This window comes from Coregonus lavaretus (genome assembly GCF_964263955.1).
Source record: "Coregonus lavaretus genome assembly, chromosome: 32".
In the NCBI taxonomy this organism is placed as follows: domain Eukaryota; kingdom Metazoa; phylum Chordata; class Actinopteri; order Salmoniformes; family Salmonidae; genus Coregonus; species Coregonus lavaretus.
In genome coordinates, this window is record NC_140019.1 from 22379328 (window position 1) to 22402634 (window position 23307).

A 23307-nucleotide genomic window follows, 5' to 3' on the forward strand; every position below is an offset into this window, starting at 1 on the left:
GATGTTTTTAAGATGTGCACAGCATCAAGCTTGGAAATAAACACAAATATGCATGATTTGTTTGCTTTCTAGATGTAACTTCAGCATTTTTATATTTTATAGATGTATTGTTATATTATCCTATTTGGCTTCTAGAATAGTAAATACAAATAAACTTGCATTATGAAATGTACAGTATACTAATTACAGTGTACATGTCTCTGGGTCAATCCAGTCAGTGTGAGATCTACGTTTACGCAGGTAGCGCATCTTTTCACTCACGTGAACGTGCCAGAACAGTGCAGCGTCTGCGCAGTTACTGATCATTTCGACGGTCTGTTATGTATGTGTTATGAGACGAATTTTATAAGGTGTCTCTGGATGACATTTGTGGTCCAACCAGACTTGCACGATCATTGGGGTGGCAGAGCTGCGAGACCACTTCGTCTGTACCCAAAGAGGACCGCTGCTAATTAGTGAACTAGCTAGTAACGTTACTAGCTGACCAATTCATACGATGTTTCCAGCTAGCAGATATTCAATTCAAGGTAAGTTAGCTAGCTATGCACACGCGTGTCAATTTCCATGTTCTCTCTCTTGCCTTTTGACACATATGGCCCCCCTAATTTGTCAATGGTAGTTATCTAAAATAACTAGCTATAATTTGAGGGTGGCATGCACTAAGATTTTCATAGTAAGATGGGTGACATTAGCTTTGTGAAATCTTGAAATGCTAGCTAGCTAGCTAGCAAAACTAAATGTAGGGCAAAGTTGAAATCAAAATATAGGTCACATGAACGACTGTCCTTGGGTCCGAATGTTATTTTAGTACGTGTAAACGAAGATAAATTGGTAGCTACGTTTCCTCTTACAGTGTGTTTTGAACCACTTAGAATAATATCAAAATATGCACTTTTTAAAGTAATTGGCTGGCTGGCTAGCTAGCTAGCTTTGTAGCTTGCTATAGTTAGTTCAACCAATAGAGGCCAAGTCTTTGAGTGCATGCATCCAAAGATTCAGCGGGACAGTTCATGGCTTGATCAGAGGAAGGTGGTCATGGAGATGGTTGATGAAGAGTCTGTTGAGGATCATGTAACGTTAGAGGGGTAGTCTTAAAAATATATATATATATTTTTTCTACTAATTTGTTACTACTATATGTGATAACTTATCTGGCTGACAATCGCAGCAAAGAGAGTGCCTATTGACAAGTGCACATGCCCATACAAATATTTCACAGGCTGCTAGGCAGAAGAATAGTAAGACATTCAGTTGCAGTGTATTATACAGTTCTGCTGTATACTCCAATAAACACTCCCATAATGACGTGAGTCATTAAGATAGCTGTAAACAAAGTCATGATAACTTGTTACTTCTCTCCTTCAGTTGTGTGATCCATCATAACCAGTGACATGAATTACACAGGCCACCATGAGTGTACTTATGACTGTGTGTTTGTTAGTACTGTGCATAAGATAACTTGTGTAATGTAGGATCTAACTTAATCAGCTTCCTTGCTAGTCCAAGTCGGCACTGACTGAATCGGCCTTGTTCTTTGCAGCCCAGAGGTGTATAAGAGCGTTGAAAACAGTGCAAGCAGAACGTGCACCTCCACAGCTCTACACATGGAGACGGAATTGCTCGTCTGCAGTGACGCCTCGCATAACATCACACTACACAATCTGCCCTAGGGACAAAGACCCGCGATGGGAAGGTACATAACATCACACTACACAATCTGCCCCAGGGACAAAGACCCGTGATGGGAAGGTACATAACATCACACTACACAATCCACCCCAGGGACAAAGCCCCGTGATGGGAAGGTACATAACATTACACTACACAATCTGCTCCAGGGACAAAGCCCCGCGATGGGAAGGTACATAACATCACACTACACAATCTGCCCCAGGGACAAATACCCGCGATAAGGGTAATCCTCCTCATCTATGGCACACCTCCTCATCTATGGCACACTGTCTGAAATGAAATGTATTGCATTATGCAACACCCAAACACCTTTGTTTTTCTCACCTTATCTCACGAAAACGTTTAACTCATCTCATATGTGAGTGACTGGGGAATTTATTAGACTTATGTCTTCCTAAAACAAACATTTGTCCTTCAGTGTTCATCTATAGTATACTATTGTAAATTAACTCTGTCAGCACTACACGTTTCCACTTTTGACATTAGATAGTACTACATACTGCTATTCATTCCAGTTTGTCTTATAGAGGCTTGTGTAACCTTGCCCAAGACCTAAAGACTTGTGTTAGCACCCCCAAGCTAATGACTGTAGCTGTAGCTCAGTGGGCTAACACAGTCCTGTGCTCAGACGACCCAGGTTCCAAACCCAGTTGGTGACATACCTATTTGTGTGTGGTGTTTTGTCTCTATCCAGGTGTGGAGATGGAGCGGTTTGCAGACGAGGCTGATGTGGTGATAGTGGGCGGGGGTCCCGCGGGGCTGTCGGCAGCCATCCGGCTGAAGCAGCTAGCCAACGAGCAGGAGAAGGAGCTGCGTGTCTGCCTGGTGGAGAAGGCCTCTCAGATTGGAGCACACACTCTCTCCGGGGCCTGCCTGGAGCCCAGTGCCCTCAACGAGCTCTTTCCAGACTGGAAGGAGAGAGGGGTATGTTATGTTAATGTGCATGGCTTAAGACTTAACTTTTTCCACTGGTGGCACTGGTGTTACCAACTTTTTAAGTTGATGGCACCAGCACATGATTTGGTCGCACCAAGTCTTCAGGTCTTCAAAGCTCGATAATGACCTGTGTCCCATAATGTACCAGCATTCCATACAGAACCAGGCGAATAATGACTAGCCATCTTTTAAATTAGCATGCCCTTGCAGTGCTTGACATTTGGGTAAATTTGTTAGTGGCACACCGGGCTAGTGCCAACTGAATGCTACTGGCCTGGGAAAGTGGATGATGCGTATGTTATCTGTAATTTGCGTGCTGACCAAGTAGCCTATAATGACTTACCCTCCATACACAAATAATTACATTTTAACTTGACAATATGATATTTACATTGATTGTTTGGGAAAGAAAGAAAAAAACATTTGCGCAATCTCATAAAGGGTGTTATTGTTAGCGATTTTGAACAGTCACTCTACAGTTGTAGGGCCCTATAAAATCAGTTTTATATTTTGGTAAATTCTGTTTTCCCAGTTTTATTTTTGCCGGTTTCTGAGTTTTCCACATTTTGTTTTAGGTTTTCACTCACAAAAAATACAAAAATGTAATGTTCTAAGTCCACAACAATGCTTAAACCACATCAGGAGACCACTTTTGAGGTCTGGGAACAATCCAAAAATAAATCTATACATCTACATTATTAAAAAAAATATTTATTTTTTAGTGGCGGCCACGATTTATCAGCGGTGGTGCGCTGCTGCTAAATGCGTGTAGGGGAAAAACTGAAATGCCCTCACAAATAAAAATGTATTTGTCACATGCGCCGAATACAACAGGTGTAGACCTTACTGTGAAATGCTTACTTAGAAGCCCTTAACCAACAATGCTTACTGTGAAATGCTTACTTAGAAGCCCTTAACCAACAATGCAGTTCAATAAATAAATTAAAGTAAAAAATACAATCAGAGGCTGTGTCAGTAGGTCTGTTGGAAATGTTACAATGTCATTCAGAGGAAAGGAGCATCTTCTCACTGAGCTTACTCTGAAGGAGTTTCTTTCCACTGAGAGAAATTACAATGAAATTGTCCACATCTCTGCTCTCTATTATTGAAGTGTTCAGCACATCAGCCTTAGAAAGACTGGGAGGGATATGCAGCATATGCTCAATTCACAGACATCTTGTGTTAGACGGATACACACAGAATATGGACCTGGCATTTTCTTGGTCTTTTTTCATTCTTAGACAGAACTATCACAGTCCTAGACAACACATGTAAATGTAAAATGTAACACAATGATACTGTCCATTGGAATGTCTTGCAAGCAACATAGGCTAAAGATAAAGTGCTAATGTTGTTTTTGTACTCTTCCCTTAGGCACCCTTGAACACTCCAGTGACTGAGGATGTGTTTAGCCTTCTAACTGAGAAATACAGAATCCCTGTCCCAATGTTGCCAGGTAAAGTCACATGCAACTCTAGCTTGTCACCTGTAAGCTCTGTCCTAAACATACAGCTACAGTGAGGGAAAAAAGTATTTGATCTCCTGCTGATTTTGTACGTTTGCCCACTGACAAAGAAATGATCAGTCTATAATTTTAATGGTAGGTTTATTTGAACAGTGAGAGACAGAATAACAACAACAAAATCCAGAAAAACGCATGGCAAAAATGTTATGAATTGATTTGCATTTTAATGAGGGAAATAAGTATTTGACCCCTCTGCAAAACATGACTTAGTATTTGGTGTTCAAATAAACCTACCATTAAAATTATAGACTGATCATTTCTTTGTCAGTGGGCAAACGTACAAAATCAGCAGGGGATCAAATACTTTTTTCCCTCACTGTATTATGGTATTACCCTTGACTGTGCAGTCTGTGTTTTTCATTCTATTTAATTTTTGGATTTTCCCATAGGTCTGCCCATGAACAACCATGGGAACTACATTGTGCGGCTGGGCCACTTTGTGCGTTGGTTGGGAGAGCAGGCTGAGGAGCTGGGAGTGGAGATATACCCCGGCTACGCTGCTGCTGAGGTGAGCCCCGCCCACCCTCTACCTTTCTCACATTTAAGAAAACACAGGCCATCTTACTAATGTAGGCGTGACAATTACTGTTGACAAGCTACATTGATATTTCCTTGAACGTCAGATTTTTCTCAGTAAACATTTACATAATTGGATGCCGTTGTCCGGATATAGGCTGTGATATCTTTGAGGCGTTTTCATGCCTGAGATCGATAACTGATTTCACTGCGATGTGTTGACGGGTCGTGACTTGCTTTCATTGATCGTGTTTGCTTGAGGTGGCATTCTACTTTCAAAGTGTTTAATTTCTGATTGTGTTTTTTAGGTTTTGTTTCATGAAGATGGAAGTGTGAAAGGAATTGCCACCAATGATGTGGGCATCGCTAAGGATGGTTCGCCAAAGGTAAACTTCTGCAGTACAGTCACTTATCCACCAATGTGAAGTATACCGTATGACTTTGGAAGTATAATATAATATGCCATTTCGCAGACGCTTTTGTCCAAAGCAACTTAGTCATGTGTGCATACATTTTTACGTATGGGTGGTCCCGGGGATCGAACCAACTACCCTGGCGTTACAAGCGCCATGCTCTACCAATTGAGCTACAGAGGACCACTATAGAGTTGGACTGTAAAAACTGCAAGTTTTATAAAAACAAGGAAAAAACAGCACTGAATAGAGTATTTAAACTCATGCAATGAATGAAAATGACAAGTAGCCTCATCCCTGGTGTATCAGAATAACATGCTCCTCTTCATTGCCTCTGCAGGACGTGTTTGAGAGGGGGATGGAACTCCATGCTAAAGTGACCCTGTTCGGAGAGGGCTGCCACGGCCACTTGGCCAAGCAGCTCTACAGGCAGTTCAACCTCAGGGAGAACTGTGAACCACAGACCTACGCCATTGGCCTAAAAGAGGTAACTCCCCCTGCCCCCTCAAATCCTAAAGCTCCTATCGGTTGAGAAATAGTGTCTCTGTATTTGGGCAGAATTAAATAAATACTCTACAATCTGTTCTCTGTTTTTAACCAGTCATCCATTACAGATTGAAAGGGTCCATTTATTTATTATAATTTGTAGTAGCTATTATTTCTAAATGGATCCAAATCAGAATGGCATATTGATTACATTTTACATTTGAGTCATTTAGCAGATGCTTTTATGCAGAACGACTTCCATGAATGGTGTTATTTTTCTGTCTAACCAGGTGTGGCTGATTGATGAGAAGAAGTGGAGACCGGGCAGAGTGGAGCATTCCGTGGGCTGGCCGCTGAACAGGAACACGTACGGCGGCTCCTTCCTCTACCACCTGAACGAGGGCGAGCCATTGGTGGCCTTGGGCTTTGTGGTGAGTCCCTGTTATAATAATAATAATAATAATAATAATAATAATAATTGGTCATTTAGCAGACGCTCTTATCCAGAGCGACTTACAGGAGCAATTAGGGTTAAGTGCCTTGCTCAAGGGCACATCGAAAGATGTTTCACCTAGTCGGCTCGGGGATTAGAACCAGCGACCTTTCGGTTACTGGCACAACGCTCTTAACCACTAAGCTACCTGCCGCCCATATATGGCGGCCATATTGGCTCCTTGATGCCATTAATGTCAACAGTCAAACTACTAGACATGCTAACACTTGGAAACGGTCTAAACTCTAAATGAAATAACCTTTGTACAACTGAGGTCAGTGAATGTCAATGTACTATACTTCTACCCTTCTCTTTATCTTATTGGCCTTTTTAAGGGGATGCGTGTCAGTTTATCATGTGAATCTTAATTAGGCCTAAAAGAACAAGTTGGGATTAGGGCTGTTACAGTGACCATATTACCACCACACCGGCAGTCATGAGTCATGACCGCAGTCAAATTCCACGTGACCGTTGAGTCACAGTAATCTCCTTTTATGCACTCTGGACATGCATTGGTATGGTACCCAACTCGCTATGATACCCAACTCGCTAACCATCAAGTTGCTAATGGTCTGGTACTCAGCGTTCTATTGTCCCTCAAACCACTCTGACATCAATGCAAATGCCTTCCAAAATCATATCAAACACAGCATTAAAAAAACAGTATCATGCTTTTAAAACTTTCAGTTAGGCTACATTGTTTGTCCTCACTGTGATCAATGAATTTGAAGTAAGATGTTCAACAACAGGTTGAAACTGAGTGGAAAACATGGTCGTTGTTGTGGATGTTGTTTCAAAGGCAAACACAACGAAATGGACGGCGCTTTCTAAGGTGATGATTAATTCAAATAGTTTAATACGTAGCATGTAGAACACACATTAGAGCTTATGCAGACACATAGGCCTATACAGTGCCTTCAGAAAATATTCACAATTTATATAAATCAGAGTTAAACAACAGTTGGACGGATCCTATATAGCCTTCTTACTCTCAACAGCTCAGAAGCAACTATCAGCAGACAAAAAAATGATCACTAAAAACAGAGATCACCCAAGAAGAAATATTAGATACTGTTAAAACATTCGCACGGAGAAAAGCACCAGGAATGGATGGCTTTCCCATAGAATTCTATTCAACATTTTGGGACAAAGTAACCCCCCATTTATACAAATGACAACACACGTCATTCAATTCAGTGCTTCCTAGTTCTATGTATCAAATAGTTATTTAAGTTGTATTAAAACCAGAAAGATCTGGAGTCCCCTGCTGATTATAGAACGCTAAGTTTAATAAATTGTGACAATAAAATAATAACAACGCTTATAATCAATAGAATGGCAAAAGTCTTACCAGACTTGATACATATCAATCAAACAGGGTTTATTAAAAATGGACACAACAAATACAAGAACATGTTTCAGTTTAATACAATACGCAAAAAAACAAGCTATAGATTGATCAATAATGGCTGTGGATGGCGAAAAGGCGTTCAACCATCTTGAATGGCCTTTCCTAGTCAACTTTGGAAGCTTTCAACTTTCCAGCTGAAATAATACATTTAATAAAAATATTGTACTGACCAATGTAGATTAATTTCAAATACATGCACCTTAAAAGTTACATACCACAAAATCTTCATTTGAAATATTTTGGGCATCAGAGCAACCTTGAAGGAATCTTATTTGAGTCAGAAATGGATGTTCATATGATAGAGAAGATGTATAAAACCTTGCAGAAAGCGTATCCAACTGGCAATCTGTTCGAAAAAATATATAAACTATTGGAACCAAGACTTAAAAAGAACTGATGTTGGCACAAGATGGAAGAAAGTTGGAGCATAACTAATGAAATTACAGTTAATGAAAATGTATACTTAATACAGTGTAAACTAATGTATAGAATTTATTACACGAGACAAAATTCACAAATTCTACAGCACAACGGCAGAGTCATGACTTAAGTGTAAAACTAATAATGACTCAATAACCCATGCTTTCTGGGAATGCTATAAAGTCCGGAAGTTGTGGGCGGAGCTAGAAAGCTGGCTGTCAGAGGTATTACAATGTAAACGTACCTTTAATCCGTCTGTCTGCATATTTCAAGACATGGCATATGGGGGTGAGATACCCAATGGGCTGGACGATTCTCTTCTCATCACTCATCTTGAAAAAATGTATACTAAAAACTTGGAAGTCAATCAATCCGCCATCATTGACACAATGGAAAAATCTAATGGTTTATTATTGAAATAGCATGGGCGACCATACAATTATAAGGCCAAGTGGCAAACAATAATTCAGGCACTAGAGATGGCGGTCTGTACAGATTATATGTAGTCAGATGATGAGATGTAGTCTGTTTGTTTCTCTAACTTATTGTTTTTAAAAAAAGGTGGAGGGAAATATTATACAAAATAATAAAATTATTCAGCACTTTGTTGAAGCACCTTTTGGCAGCGATTACAGCCTCAAGTCTTCTTGGGTATGACACTACAAGCTTGGCACACCTGTATTTGGGGAGTTTTTCCCATTCTTCTCTGCAGATCCTCTCAAGCTCTGTCAGGTTGGATGGGGAGCGTCGCTGCACAGCTATTTTCAGGTCTCTCCAGAGATGTTCGATCGGGTTCAAGTCCGACCTCTGGCAGGCCACTCATGGACATTCAGAGACTTGTCCCGAAGCCACTCCTGCGTTGTCTTGGCTGTGTGCCTTGGGTCATTGTCCTGTTGGTGGGTGAACCTTGGTCCTGAGCGCTCTGGAGCAGGTTTTCATCAAGGATCTCTCTGTACTTGGTTCACCTTTCCCTCGATCCTGACTAGTCTCCCAGTCCCTGCCTCTGAAAAATATCCCCACAGCATGATGCTGCCACCACCATGCTTCACCGTAGGGATGGTGCCAGGTTTCTTTCTGACATGACGCTTGGCATTCAGGCCAAAGAGTTCAATCTTGGTTTCATCAGACCAGAGAATCTTGTTTCTCATGGTCTGAGAGTCCTTTAGGTGCCTTTTGGCAAACTCCAAGCGGGCTGTTGTGTGCCTTTTACTGAGGAGTGGCTTCCGTCTGGCCACTCTACCATAAAGGCCTGATTGGTGGAGTGCTGCAGAGATGGTTGTCCTTCTGGAAGGTTCTCCCATTTCCACAGAGGAACTCTGGAGCTTTGTCAGTGACCATCGGGTTCTTGGTCACCTCCCTGACGAAGGCCCTTCTCCCCCGATTGCTCAGTTTGGCCAGGCGGCCAGCTCTATGGTTCCAAACTTCTTCCATTTAAGAATGATGGAGGCCATTGTGTTCTTGGGGACCTTCAATGCAGCAAACATTTTTAGGTACCCTTCCCCACATCTCTGCCTTGACACAATCCTGTCTCGGAGCTCTACGGACAATTCCTTCGACCTCATGGCTTGGTTTATACTCTGACATATACTGTCAACTGTGGGACCTTATATAGACAGGTGTGTGCCTTTCCAAATCATGTCCAATCAATTGGATTTACCACAGGTGGACTCCAAGTTGTAGAAACATCTCAAGGATGATTAACAGAAACAGGATGCACCTGAGCTCAATTTCGAGTCTCATAGCAAAGGGTTTGAATACTTATGTAAATATGGTATTTCTGTTTTTAATTTTTTAATACATTTGCAAACATTTCTACAAACGAGTTTTCACTGTCATTATGGGTTATTGTGTGTAGATTGAGGAAAACAAATAATTTAATCAATTTTAGAATAAGGCTCCAATGTAACAACATTTGGAAAAAGTCAAGGGGTCTGAATACTTTCCAAATGCATTGTATTATATTATTTTATAACAAATGCGCTTTCTCCCATGTTGGATAGTGGTCGCTGACCGCTGTTCTGAAACGCATCAGTGCGCTGTTGAAGTGGCGCCTTTTCCTAAACCATGTTGCTATTTGCATAATAGCATAGTTAATCAGCATGTTGGTGTTGACAACAATGCGGCGGAGGCAGCAGCAGTTAGGAGACGAGAAAACAGCCCTTGCCTTAATTGTCTAAGAAAATTGAAGAGAGAGGAAACCCCAACTTAATTAGGTCTATAATCAATAGCCTAACTGTTAATGTGCCTGGCTTTATAAATCATCCATCTCAATTATAACTACAGAAATAAGACAGATCCTGCTTCTGTTGCCTGTTTGAGTGTTTTTTTAATAGCCTACTGATTCCGTGAGCACCAAGCCTCACGCAATAATGCTGTTTTTAATCTTTGCTTTACTTTTTGTTAGACCAGCCTCTCTGATATTATTTATAATTGGAACAGTGTAAACACTAAATCAAATAGTCAGAAATTATATTTATTATAATAATAAAAATAACCCTCTTTTTTCCTTGCGCTCCTTCTTATTGTTATTATTATTATGATCATCATTATAATAACTAATTTCATTTATCATTAGTAGGCTTAGTATAGCAGCCTTGTATAACCAACATCGAGCAGTAGGCCTAAGATTGCATACTGTTTAGTCTTAATACCGTAACTTACTTAGGCCTATATTTCAATACTTACAGTTGAAGTCGGAAGTTTACATACACTTAGGTTGGAGTCATTAAAACTTGTTTTTCAACCACTCCACAAATGTCTTGTTAACAAACTATAGTTTTGGCAAGTCGGTTAGGACATCTACTTTGTGCATGACACAAGTAATCTTTCCAACAATTGTTTACAGACAGATTATTTCACTTATAATTCACTGTATCACAATTCCAGTGGGTCAGAGGATTACATACACTAAGTTGACTGTGCCTTTAAACAGCTTGGAAAATTCCAGAAAATTATGTCATGGCTTTAGAAGCTTCTGATAGGCTAATTGACATCATTTTAGTCAATTGTAGACCTCCACAAGTCTGGTTCATCCTTGGGAGCAATTTCCAAACGCCTGAAGGTACCACGTTCATCTGTACAAACAATAATATGCAAGTATAAACACCATGGGACCACGCAGCCGTCATACCGCTGAGGAAGGAGACGCATTCTGTCTCCTAGAGATGAACGTACTTTGGTGCCAAAAGTGCAAATCAAACCCAGAACAACAGCAAAGGACCTTGTGAAGATGCTGGAGGAAACAGGTACAAAAGTATCTATATCCACAGTAATACGAGTCCTATATCGACATAACCTGAAAGGCTGCTCAGGAAGGAAGAAGCCACTGCTAAAAAAAGCCACCATTAAAAAAAGCCAGACTACGGTTTGCAACTGCACATGGGGACAAAGATTGTACTTTTTGGAGAAATGTCCTCTGGTCTGATTTAAACAAAAATAGAACGGTTTGCCCATAATGACCATCGTTATGTTTGGAGGAAAAAGGGGGTTGCTTGCAAGCCGAAGAACACCATCCCAACCGTGATGCACGGGGGTGGCAGCATCATACTGTGGGGGTGCTTTGCTGCAGGAGGGACTGGTGCACTTCACAAAATAGATGGCATCATGAGGAAGGAAAATTATGTGGATATATTGAAGCAACATCTCAAGACATCAGTCAGGAAGTTAACGCTTGGTCGCAAATGGGTCTTCCAAATGGACAATGACCCCAAGCATACTTCCAAAGTTGTGCCAAAATGGCTTAAGGACAACAAAGTCAAGGTATTGGTGTGGCCATCACAAATCCCTGACCTCAATCCTATAGAAAATGTGTGGGCAGAACTGAAAAGGTGTGTGCGAGCAAGGAGGCCTACAAACCTGACTCAGTTACACCAACTCTGTGAGGAGGATTGGCCCAAATTCACCCATCTTATTGTGGGAAGCTTGTGGAAGGCTACCCGAAACATTTGACCCAAGTTAAACTATTTAAAGGTAATGCTACCAAATACTAATTGAATGTATGCAAACTTCTGACCCACTGGGAATGTGATGAAAGAAATAAAAGCTGAAATAAATCATTCTCTCTACTATTATTCTGACATTTCACATTCTTAAAATAAAGTGGTGATCCTAACTGACCTAAAACAGGGAATTTTTACTAGGATTAAATGTCAGGAATTGTGAAAACTGAGTTTAAATGTATTTGGCTAAGATCAAATCAAATCAAATTTTATTGGTCACATGCGCCGAATACAACAGGTGCAGACATTACAGTGAAATGCTTACTTACAGCCCTTAACCAACAGTGCATTTATTTTAAACAAAAAAAGTAAGAATAAAACAACAACAAAAAAAGTGTTGAGAAAAAAAGAGCAGAAGTAAAATAAAGTGACAGTAGGGAGGCTATATATACAGGGGGGTACCGTTGCAGAGTCAATGTGCGGGGGCACCGGCTAGTTGAGGTAGTTGAGGTAATATGTACATGTGGGTAGAGTTAAAGTGACTATGCATAAATACTTAACAGAGTAGCAGCAGCGTAAAAAGGATGGGGTGGGGGGGCAGTGCAAATAGTCCGGGTAGCCATGATTAGCTGTTCAGGAGTCTTATGGCTTGGGGGTAGAAGCTGTTGAGAAGTCTTTTGGACCTAGACTTGGCACTCCGGTACCGCTTGCCGTGCGGTAGCAGAGAGAACAGTCTATGACTAGGGTGGCTGGAGTCTTTGACAATTTTGAGGGCCTTCCTCTGACACCGCCTGGTATAGAGGTCCTGGATGGCAGGGAGCTTTGCCCCAGTGATGTACTGGGCCGTACGCACTACCCTCTGTAGTGCCTTGCGGTCAGAGGCCTAGCAGTTGCCATACCAGGCGGTGATGCAACCAGTCAGGATGCTCTCGATGGTGCAGCTGTAGAATTTTTTGAGGATCTGAGGACCCTGTATGTAAACTTCCGACTTCAACTCTATATAGGCTACTGTATCAATCAATAATGTTTTCGTTCATGTCATCACACAGCGTACGAGTCATTCATGATGTGAAATGCAATCAAGTATTTGTTTTAAAATAAAATAGCAAAGCGACCATTGAATAATTGGTGTAAACAATAAATAGGCAGAAACCGTTCCATTTATGAAATTGCATTCACGACTGAATGCGACTGTTTTTAGTGTTTGCTATAATAAAGGCTTTCCAAACTTTTTTACAACAGACTCTCTGGTGCACTTACCATTTATTTCATGTTGTTTACATTGTTTCAAACGGTCAGAAACAGCACCTGTTTGGCACACATAATATGCATGCAGTGCTTGCTCCATACCTTATTTTTGTTAATCTCCAGTATTTTCCAAAACTAGTCAAATTTATTCTACACATCTGAGTTCCCCTTTACCTCCTGAGCAACCAGCAAACATTCCCCCGTTTCGAGTTTCACGCCCTCTGCATCCATTTTGCTGTCACAAAATGGTGTTCAGAGTTTGTTATAACCAATTTATTGATGTGATACTGATGGGCTATAGGTCAGGCCCTATTGGTCACATGCATGTTACGCATACATGTCACGTAAAGAGAGCAAGGGTTGAGGGAATAGGGAATGTTTTTCCTAAACAAATTAGGGATTTCGGTAACTCAACTTTTCAGTCAAATAGCAGTAATTATGTTGCAGCTTCAACAACACAGACAGCGCGATACACACTGTTGATGTTCTGTAGTAGTCGCTGCAGCAGGGAGGAGATCGAGACCGGGTGCTAGTCACACAGTCACTAGCTGTCTTTTTTTTTTTTTTTTTACAGTGTAGCAAGTCTGAGTCAGGCCCGGCACAATCAAATCAATTGCGGTCAGAAAATGTTGACCAATCGATTGGTCGAAAGAACAGATAACTCTTGGTCTACCAATATTTTTTTGGGTTCAGGGACAGCCCTAAACCTAAAACACAAGGCCAAATACAGTATACACTAGAGTTTCTTACTAAGACTAATGTTAGTTTTGAATTAAATCGGCTTGAAAATCTATGACAATTCTTGAAAATGGCTGTCTATCAATGATCAAAACCAACTTGACAGACCTTGAAGAATTTTTAAAAGAATAATGTGCAAAAATTGTACAGTCCAGTTGTGCAAAGCTCTAAGACTTACAGCGGTAATCGCTGCCCGAAAAAACCTTCAATTAAAATAATGATTATGCCATTATACAATAGTCTAGTAACCTATCGCATGTTACACAATAACATAAAAAATATAAACATGGATATAAGATGTCTTTGGCACATAATTGGTCTAGCCTATACAAAAAATTTACAAATTCTAGTAATCGCATTTGATTGTGGCCTGTAATGTTATGCATACTGGGTGGACTGGTTATTTTATGCTACGCTCTAAACTTTCTATCCATGAATCTGGGAGAGAACATATAGGCCTAGGCGATGCTGTTGGATCATTGATTGTGCAGGGCGGCTTACAGAGTTGGCCTACAATGATAGTGAATTTGTATTTGATTATGAGCATATTAATAGGGAATGTTTTATATTTTCATAATTAATAGGCTGACACATTTACCTTTTAGCTACAGAATATCTCACCACTGTGCGTTTCCATCTCCCCTCTCTCCTTCATTCCTTTCTCGAGCGCGCATAGAAGAGGGCCTGTCAACAGTTTTAATGAAATGTGTTTCTTTGTGAAAACATGTTACTATTGATGTTTCTGAACATATTTCACTTGGTTACCTGGCATGATTGAAATACTAACTGAAGGAAAGCGGCCTCCATTCGCTATTCGAGTGCATAAGGATGTATTTTTGCCCCTGCCCCTGTTCCTGCCCATTTGATAATGGGCCATTCTAAATCAAAACTAATTTTACATATTAGTAAAGACAATTGAGAATAGTCTGATGGGTGAAAATATGATCAGTTGAGTAGAGAACAGCGTGTGCAACCTGAGGCAAGTAACAGAGGGCAAGCTTTTTTTGTGACTTTCTCAAATCATCAATAGCCTATAGTCACATAATTTACATTTAAGTAATTTAGCAGACGCTCTTATCCAGAGCGACTTACAAATTGGTGCATTCAACTTAGGATAGCCAGTGGGACAACCACTCTTTTTTTTTATGGGGGTGGGGGTGGGGTAGATGGATTACTGTTATACTATTCCAGGTATTCCTTAAAGAGGTAGGGTTTCAAGTGTCTCCGGAAGGTGGTCAGTGACTCTGCTGTCCTGGCGTCATGGGGGAGCTTGTTCCACCATTGGGGTGCCAGAGCAGCGAATAGCTTTGACTGGGCTAAGCGGGACCTCTGCTTCCGTAGAGGTAGGGGGGCTAACAGGTCAGAGGTGGATGAACGTAGTGCCCTCGTTTGGGTGTAGGGTCTGATCAGAGCCTGAAGGTAAGGAGGTGTCGTTCCCCTCACAGCTCTGTAGGCAAGCACCATGGTTTTGTAGTAGATGCGAGCTTCAACTGGAAGCCAGTGGAGTGTGCGGAGGAGCGGGGTGACATGAGGGAAGGTTGAACATCAGACAGGCTGCAGCGTTCTGGATAAGTTGAAGGGGTTTAATGGCACAGGCAGGGAGCCCAGCCAACAGCGAGTTGCAGTAATCCAGAGTGCCTGGATTAGGACCTGTGCCGCTTTCTGTGTAAGGTAGGGTCGTACTCTGCGAATGTTGTAGAGCATGAACCTGCAGGATCGGGTCACTACTTTGATGTTAGCAGAGAACGACAGGGTGTTGTCCAGGGTCACGCCAAGGTTCTTTGCACTCTGGGAGGAGGACACAATGGAGCATCATGAAGCCCATATGTTTTGATTTCTAAGACATTCTAAGGTTTGTATCATTCACAACTAAAGTTGCCAAATAACTCTAAATCTAGCGCATAGGACCTGTTTCAAATGATCACTTTTACACTCAGCATAGCCACTTTATATGCACACTCACACTCACTCTGGAGTGGGATAAATATCCATTCTATTTTATTCAGCTAAGTTCAATTATATTTTACTTACTATAAAATCATATAATATAAAATAATGGCACTCAAATTCTGTTCTACTGAAATATATTTTATTCATATCATAATGTTTCTTTAGACATGCCTAAAATAAATAATGGATTTATTGTGATGGTGTATATTAAATCGTTTTATTAGACTTTTTTTCAATATAGATGTTCCAAAGGCGCGCATCAGTGGCTTGTTTGCGTGGAGGCCTGGAGATGCTAAATGTTTTTATGTTAATTAACGGTCAATTACCATGAGACCGGCAGTCATTTGTATGACAATAACCGGCTGTCAAAATGTCATGACCGCCACAGTCCTGCTTGAGATGTGTATAACTAAAACGTTTATGTAGATCATACATTGAGGTCAAAAACGAATGTTGTGTATTTCCCCACTCCCAGATTGGGCTTGACTACACCAACCCCTACCTCAGCCCCTTCAGAGAGTTCCAGCGCTGGAAGCACCACCCCTTCGTTTCCAAGACCCTGGAGGGAGGGAACAGAATCGCCTACGGAGCCAGGGCTCTCAACGAGGGAGGCTATCAGGTGTGTGTGTCATTATGTGTATATTATTTATGAACTACTCAAAAGTATGTGAGTGTGTGGCTCTGTGCATGCTTCAGTGACAATAGCTGTTTCCATGAACTTTTTTTGTTGTTGTCGATATTTAGAAAGTTTGCATAGAAAAAAGATGTGACAATTGCCTGCTACGGTGCATTTCCATTGGACTGTCTTGTGTCAATAAAAACAACTGGACTTAATGATGTAACACGTAATGACGTCACACCCCAAACATTTTAAATCAATCTAGTGTCGCATCAAAATGAAGTGCTTGAAATGTTTCCATTATTCATTTAGGCAAATTGACAGCCTGTATGCCCTCCTACCTATCTGTTTCATGTCTCAGGTATATGCCCCAAAAGCCAGCATGGATAGAATGCAAGAATTGACTAATATCCTCCATATTCTAATAATTCTCATGTGCCAACTTGCATTCCTGTAGATCTAAATAATTGGATGGTGAAACTTTCCAGCCAACCAGAAAAGCAAGGTGAAGCAATTCAGGCATTCTTGAAAATCAGGACAATCCGTATCCTACAAATAAACACTATTTTTATATTTGAAAAAAATGATTTTAACAAGCAGTAGCATTTACAATTAAATGTGGAGTGGAGCTTTATAGTTACGTGATGACATCACATGCCACACGTACCTTCAGAATTATTAATCAGACATCCATTTATTTTTAAAAAACAGTTTCCATCATTTGTCGCAATAAAGAACGTTTGACAAAATAAAAATTCATCCCTGTCGAACAGATGAAAATGTTGATTTTTACAACGTTTCTCCTATAGCTGCCAAAATGTTTTTTTTGTGTGACATTGCTTTTGTCTAATAAACCTGGGTCAATGGAAACCTGGCTACTGTGTGTCTTGGCAGCAAAAATGGGAAATGCATCAATCTTATGTCAGGTTTTCAACTGGTTCTGAGGTTCTTATTCAGTGAAAGCATTTGAGCATTACAATCTTCAAGATTACAATCTTTACCTGTCTGTTCCTCCATCCAGTGCCTACCTAAAGTGACATTCCCTGGGGGGATGCTTATCGGATGCAGTCCGGGCTTCATGAACGTACCAAAGATTAAAGGCACCCACACGGCCATGAAGAGCGGCATGCTGGCCGCAGAGGCCATCTTCCCCAAAGTCACAGCCGAGGACCTAGCATCTGAAACGGCAGGTAACCTATCTGCCGGGGGGGTGACACTTTTGGGGGTCTTGGTGCAAAACGGAGAACACCATTGTGAGAGTCTCATCTTTCCATAGAGAGGTCATTATTTTTTAGGCCAAACCATTCGGACGCTACAGACGTTTTCGTGAGAAGACCAATTTTCAGGATGTCTCCTGGTCTGACAAACACCACTGTAACTCTGCCACCTTCCACCTCAGATGTGGAAGGCCCTCATTAGCGGATGTGGTGGATTAAGACGCAGCCCATACAAAAAAAACATCTCTAGCTTAAACAGACAGATTTTGATGGGGATTTTTTTATTATGTTAATTACATTGACGCACAGGGACTCTTAAGGATTAAGCCAGACTAAAACCCTTTCCTTTGATTAAATGCTCCCTCTCTCTCTCTCACACACACACACACACCTCATTACTTTTGAGGTGAAGCCTAAGGCACATTACTACACTATAAAATATGCACTTAATATACTATTAAAGAGTGTAATTTGTTGAAAGACTCTTATTACTAATGCCAATAGGAGAAAATTGATGTTAATTGCTTCTGTACAGTGTCATTTTTGTATGTACATGAATGGAATTTTTACTCAAAGTTAATGAGCAGTTTAATTTGTGGGTGATATTCTAACATCTTCTGCTTTACAATTATACTTATTATTATTATTATCTGATGTCCTCCAGGACTTCATGTACCTGAATATGAGGACAATTTGAAGAAGTCTTGGATCTGGAAAGAGTTGTATGCAGTGAGGAACATCAGGCCCTCGTTCCACAACTACTTTGGACTGTATGGGGGCATGGTCTACACCGGTGTCTTCTATTGGATACTCAGAGGGAAGGAGCCATGGACACTGAAACATGCAGGTACAACATAATGAGGTTGTTTTGTATGATACATTCATCAGATGGTTATATATCAACTCTTTAAATGTGAGCAAAAGTAGTGCCCTCTCCTGGATGCTAGTCTTTCTCTTTAAGCAAAGTTGTTATTGGACAAGGCAACAACAAAATCATGCTCTCAGGCTGAGTGACTTGCTTCAGGGAACAAACCAAGGTTGTTTTATCTGGCCTGCCCTGTAACCAACTGAGGTTTGATAACTTCCAACACTTTTACCCTAGGCTTGGACTCGGCCCAGCTGAAACCGGCTAAGGAGTGCACGCCCATCGAGTACCCCAAGCCCGACGGCAAGCTGAGCTTCGACCTGCTCTCCTCAGTGGCTCTGAGTGGCACCAACCACGAGGGGGACCAGCCCCCCCACCTCACCCTGAAGGACGACAGCGTCCCTGTGGCCAACAACCTGGCCATCTACGACGGGCCCGAGCAGCGCTTCTGTCCAGCAGGTACCACTGATGCACAATTACACATCCATCCTTCGTTCATACACCATAGGAACATCACTTACATCTTAAAAGGTTGGATATGTATGAGCAATATGTTAAGGGTTGTATTCCAGGTTGTCTTCTATTGGAGTAGTGCTTTGCCTCTCTGAAGATTTCTGTGTAATATTACTGTGGTGCCTCCAGGCGTTGTGAGATACACTAAAAGTATGTGGACACCCCCTTCAAATTACTGGGTTCAGAAATTTCAGTCACACCCGTTGCTGATGAGTGTATACAATCGAGCACACAGCCATGCAATCTACATAGACAAACATTGGCAGAAGAATGGCCTTACTGAAGAGCTCAGTGACCATGCGCAATGCCAAGCGTTGGCTGGAGTGGTGGAAAGCTATGCCCATGATTTTGGAATGAGATGTTTAACGAGCAGGTGTCCACATGCCTTTGGCCAGGTAGTGTATGATAATCTGTGTAGCACGACTGCAATGAGGACGACCTGGAACGTGCCCAAAAACTCCAAGTAGGATGTATGGGGCTAGGCCAGGGGTCTCTTTGGAATTGGATATTACCAAAGATTGTCTATTATATTGACAAGATAGACATGTGACCCCTCTAACAATGGAAATACATGTCCTCAAAGATGGAAGGCAGGCGGGAGGAGGCTAGATCAGGTGGGACCATTCTAGCCAATCAGAGGGCTAGAACGCGTGTGAATAACATGCCATAGAGATGGAGGACTCATCTTTGTATCTGTGCCATTATAGCATCTGTGGCAGCATTGTAGTCAATTTTCTTCTTCTTCATTGGCTGCTCCCAACTCATAGGAATCCCCACCCAGTTGACTACTTTAAAATGGTGGAAGCCCTATATGTCAATGTCCATGCTAAAAAGGGTTATATCCATGATGAGTCCTCAATCTATCTCTATGACAACAGGCACAACTCCGATATAAAGTAGTTTTTTTTGTTTCAAAGTTGCCGAAATGCTATGTGCATCCACTTATATCAGTGCATTCGTTACAACGTCAACATTACGAAACTTCTATTTATTACGAAACTTCTATTTGATCAAATACGTAGCATTTGACACGTAGCAAATTAGCAATACATTCTTTGTTGATCAAATTCGTCACTCATTGACCTCGATACAAAAATGCCTCACTTGGTGGGCTTATTTTCCTGGACAAATTTCAAACCTCTCGCTTCGCCTCTTCCTCTCTGATATTACTGTCCACTGAAAGACCTGACCCTCTATCAATAAAGTAAACCCAAGCACAGTGCACACCATTGATGCTTCCAAGTGCTGTCATTGCCTGCACAACCAGCATGACTCAAGAAATTCATATTGTTCGGCACAGCCAGGTCTCAATAATAATAATAATAATAATAATATGCCATTTAGCAGACGCTTTTATCCAAAGCGACTTACAGTCATGCGTGCATACATTTTTTTTTTTTTTTTTGTGTATGTTTTTTTCAATAAATTATCAAAGAGTTATCTATCTGTGAAATGAACATCAAACCCAATACAGCTATAGAGGCAGAGCTGTAATAAATACAATATGATTGATTTGATATGCAGACGCTGTTAGAAATCAGTCTTCTCCAGATGTCTGGCCTAAATTACTGACCCAGAACCTGGGATTTATATTTGTGCATCTCTTTCATGGTTTTCCCATCCATACAGAATGGAACTATTGCACAATTTTTAGTACCACCCATTTAAATAGTACCACCCATTAAATACGCTGAACAAAAATATAAACGCAACATGTAAAGTGTTGGTCCCATGTTTCATGATCTGAAATAAAAGATCCCTGAAATGTTTCATACGCACAAAAAGCTTATTTCTCTCAAATGTTGTGCACATTTGTTTACATCCCTATTAGTGAGCATTTCTCGTTTGCCAAGATAATCCATCCCCCTGACAGGTGTGGCATATCAAGAAGCTGATTAAACAACATATAATTACACAGGTGCACCTTGTGCTGGGGACAATAAAAGGCTACTCTAAAATGTGCAGTTTGGTCACACAACACAATGCCACAGATGTCTCAAGTTTTGAGGGAGCGTGCAATTTGCATGCTGACTGCAGGAATGTCCACCAGAGCTATTTCCAGAGAATTTAATATTCATTTCTCCACCATACGCTGCCTCCCACTTCGTTTTAGAGAATTTGGCAGTATGTCCAACCGGCCTCACAACGCAGACCACGTGTAAGCACTCCAGCCCAGGGCCTCCACATCAAGTTTCTTCACCTGCAGGATGGTCTGAGACCAGCCACCCGGACAGCAGATTAAACTGTGGGTTTGCACAACCGAATAATTTCTGCACAAACTGTCAGAAACGGTCTCAGGGAAGTTAATCAGCTTGCTCGTTGTAGTCACCAGGATCTTGACCTGACTGCAGTTTGGCGGCGTCGTTACCGACTTTAGTGGGGAAATGCTCACATTCGATGGCCACTGGCACGCTGAAGAAGTGTGCTCTTCACAGATGAATCCCGCTTTCAACTGTACCAGGCAGATGGCAGATGTGTGTGCAAGCGGTTTGCTGATGTCAATGTTGTGAACAGAGTGCCCCGTGGTGGTGGGATTATGGTGTGGGCAGGCATAAGCTACGGACAACAAACACAATTGCATTTTATCTATGTCAATTTGAAAGCACAGAGATCTTGTGATGAGATCCTAGGCCCATTGTCGTGCTATTCATCTGCCGCTTTCACCTCATGTTTCAACATGATAATGCACGTCCCCATGTCGCAAGGATCTGTACACAATTCCTGGAAGCTGAAAATGTCCCAGTTCTTCCATGGCCTGCATACTCACCAGACATGTCACCCATTGAGCATGTTTGGGATGCTCTGGATCAACGAGTACGACAGTGTGTTCCAGTTCCTACCAATATCCAGCAACTTCGCACAGCCACAGTCAACAGCCTGATCAACTCTATGCGAAAGAGATGTCACGCTGCATGAGGCAAATGGTGGTCACCAGATACTGACTGATTTTCTGATCTGATTTTTATTTTTTTAAGTTATCTGTGACAAACAGATGCATATCTGTATTCCCAGTCATGTGAAATCCATAGTTTAGGGCCTAATGATTTTATTTCAATTGACTGATTTCCTTATATGAATTGTAACTCTGTAAAATCTTTGAAATTGTTGCATGTTGCGTTTATTTTTGTTCTGTGTAGTACCACCCATTTACACTGAACAAAATTGAACATATCTGGGATCTTTTATTTCAGCTCATGAAACCAACACTTTACATGTTGCATTTATATTTTTGTTCATTGTAAATAGTACCACCATTTAAATTTCATTTAGTTACCAAATGGATAATGAGTAGTGACACCCATATTGACTGTCTGGGAGGGCTGCACTGCACACACCTGTCGTGATTCTGGCAGCATAGCTATCATTTCTCACATCCGTATTAACCTATGTAGGATCAGTGTGGGTTCGTTTCCCACGGGGGGCCAGTATGAAAAAAAAAAAATATGTCTGCATTCACTAACTGTCAGTCGCTCTGGATAAGAGTGTCTGCTAAATGACTTAAATGTAAAATGAGTAAGTAGTGGCCTCTTCGCAAACCCAGGTTTCTTGAGAACAATCAAATATGAGTCACCACAAGAGTAGACTTACAGTAAGGTGTTAGGGTATTCATCGATTTGTCTTACTTGCTTAATGACTCTCTTCTTTCCCCCTTTCACTAGGTGTATATGAGTACGTTCCCCTCGAAACTGGAGAAGGTATGAGGTTGCAGATCAACGCTCAGAACTGCGTCCACTGCAAGACGTGCGACATCAAGGACCCCAGCCAGAACATCAACTGGGTGGTGCCCGAAGGCAGCGGAGGACCAGCCTACAATGGAATGTGATTTCCCTTCCTTTTTATTCAGACATATCATGAGGCACCAATTGTAACAGTGAGGTCAGAGGGTGGAAACCTCAAGGGAGGTGTCTGCAAAAAAACATTCAGGGCTTGCTGCCAAGACAGCTTTTAGAATCTACTATGCTGTGTGCCTAGATATGGAACTGAATGTCACCATATTCTTTCAATACGGGCATTGTAAAGTGGTATTAAACATAAGTGGCTTTGGTAAATGTACGGTTTTTGAATAATGCAACTAAAAAGTATTTTATATATCATAAGCAGAAGAAGCTGTATTGACATGGATAGAAATCTCTTCAAAATAGACAACCTTAACCCACACTTGAATCAGTGCCTAAATTGAGGGTTATTTCATTAGCTATTGCAGGTACCATTAGCAGCAACAGTGTATGATATGTGAGATACTGTACATAATGTCATTAGTGGGTAGAATGTATGTTGGTGAATAAACATATTTACTATGCCTCGGTGTCAACTTAATCCACATCTC

The 23307-nt window shown here is 41.2% G+C and overlaps 1 protein-coding gene across 1 annotated transcript; it reads left to right on the plus strand.

Annotated features, from left to right (window-relative positions):
- Positions 1–272: 272 nt before the first annotated feature.
- Positions 273–23280, plus strand: LOC311107822 (electron transfer flavoprotein-ubiquinone oxidoreductase, mitochondrial-like). The gene is made up of 13 exons (XM_084150383.1): positions 273–527; positions 1541–1693; positions 2387–2616; positions 4003–4084; positions 4543–4661; positions 4978–5055; positions 5423–5569; positions 5859–5999; positions 16242–16385; positions 17407–17575; positions 18267–18449; positions 18705–18926; positions 22640–23280. Exons 1-13 carry the CDS (start codon positions 497–499, stop codon positions 22801–22803), a joined length of 1863 nt encoding a protein of 620 aa, XP_084006509.1. The 5' UTR covers positions 273–496; the 3' UTR covers positions 22804–23280.
- Positions 23281–23307: the final 27 nt, after the last annotated feature.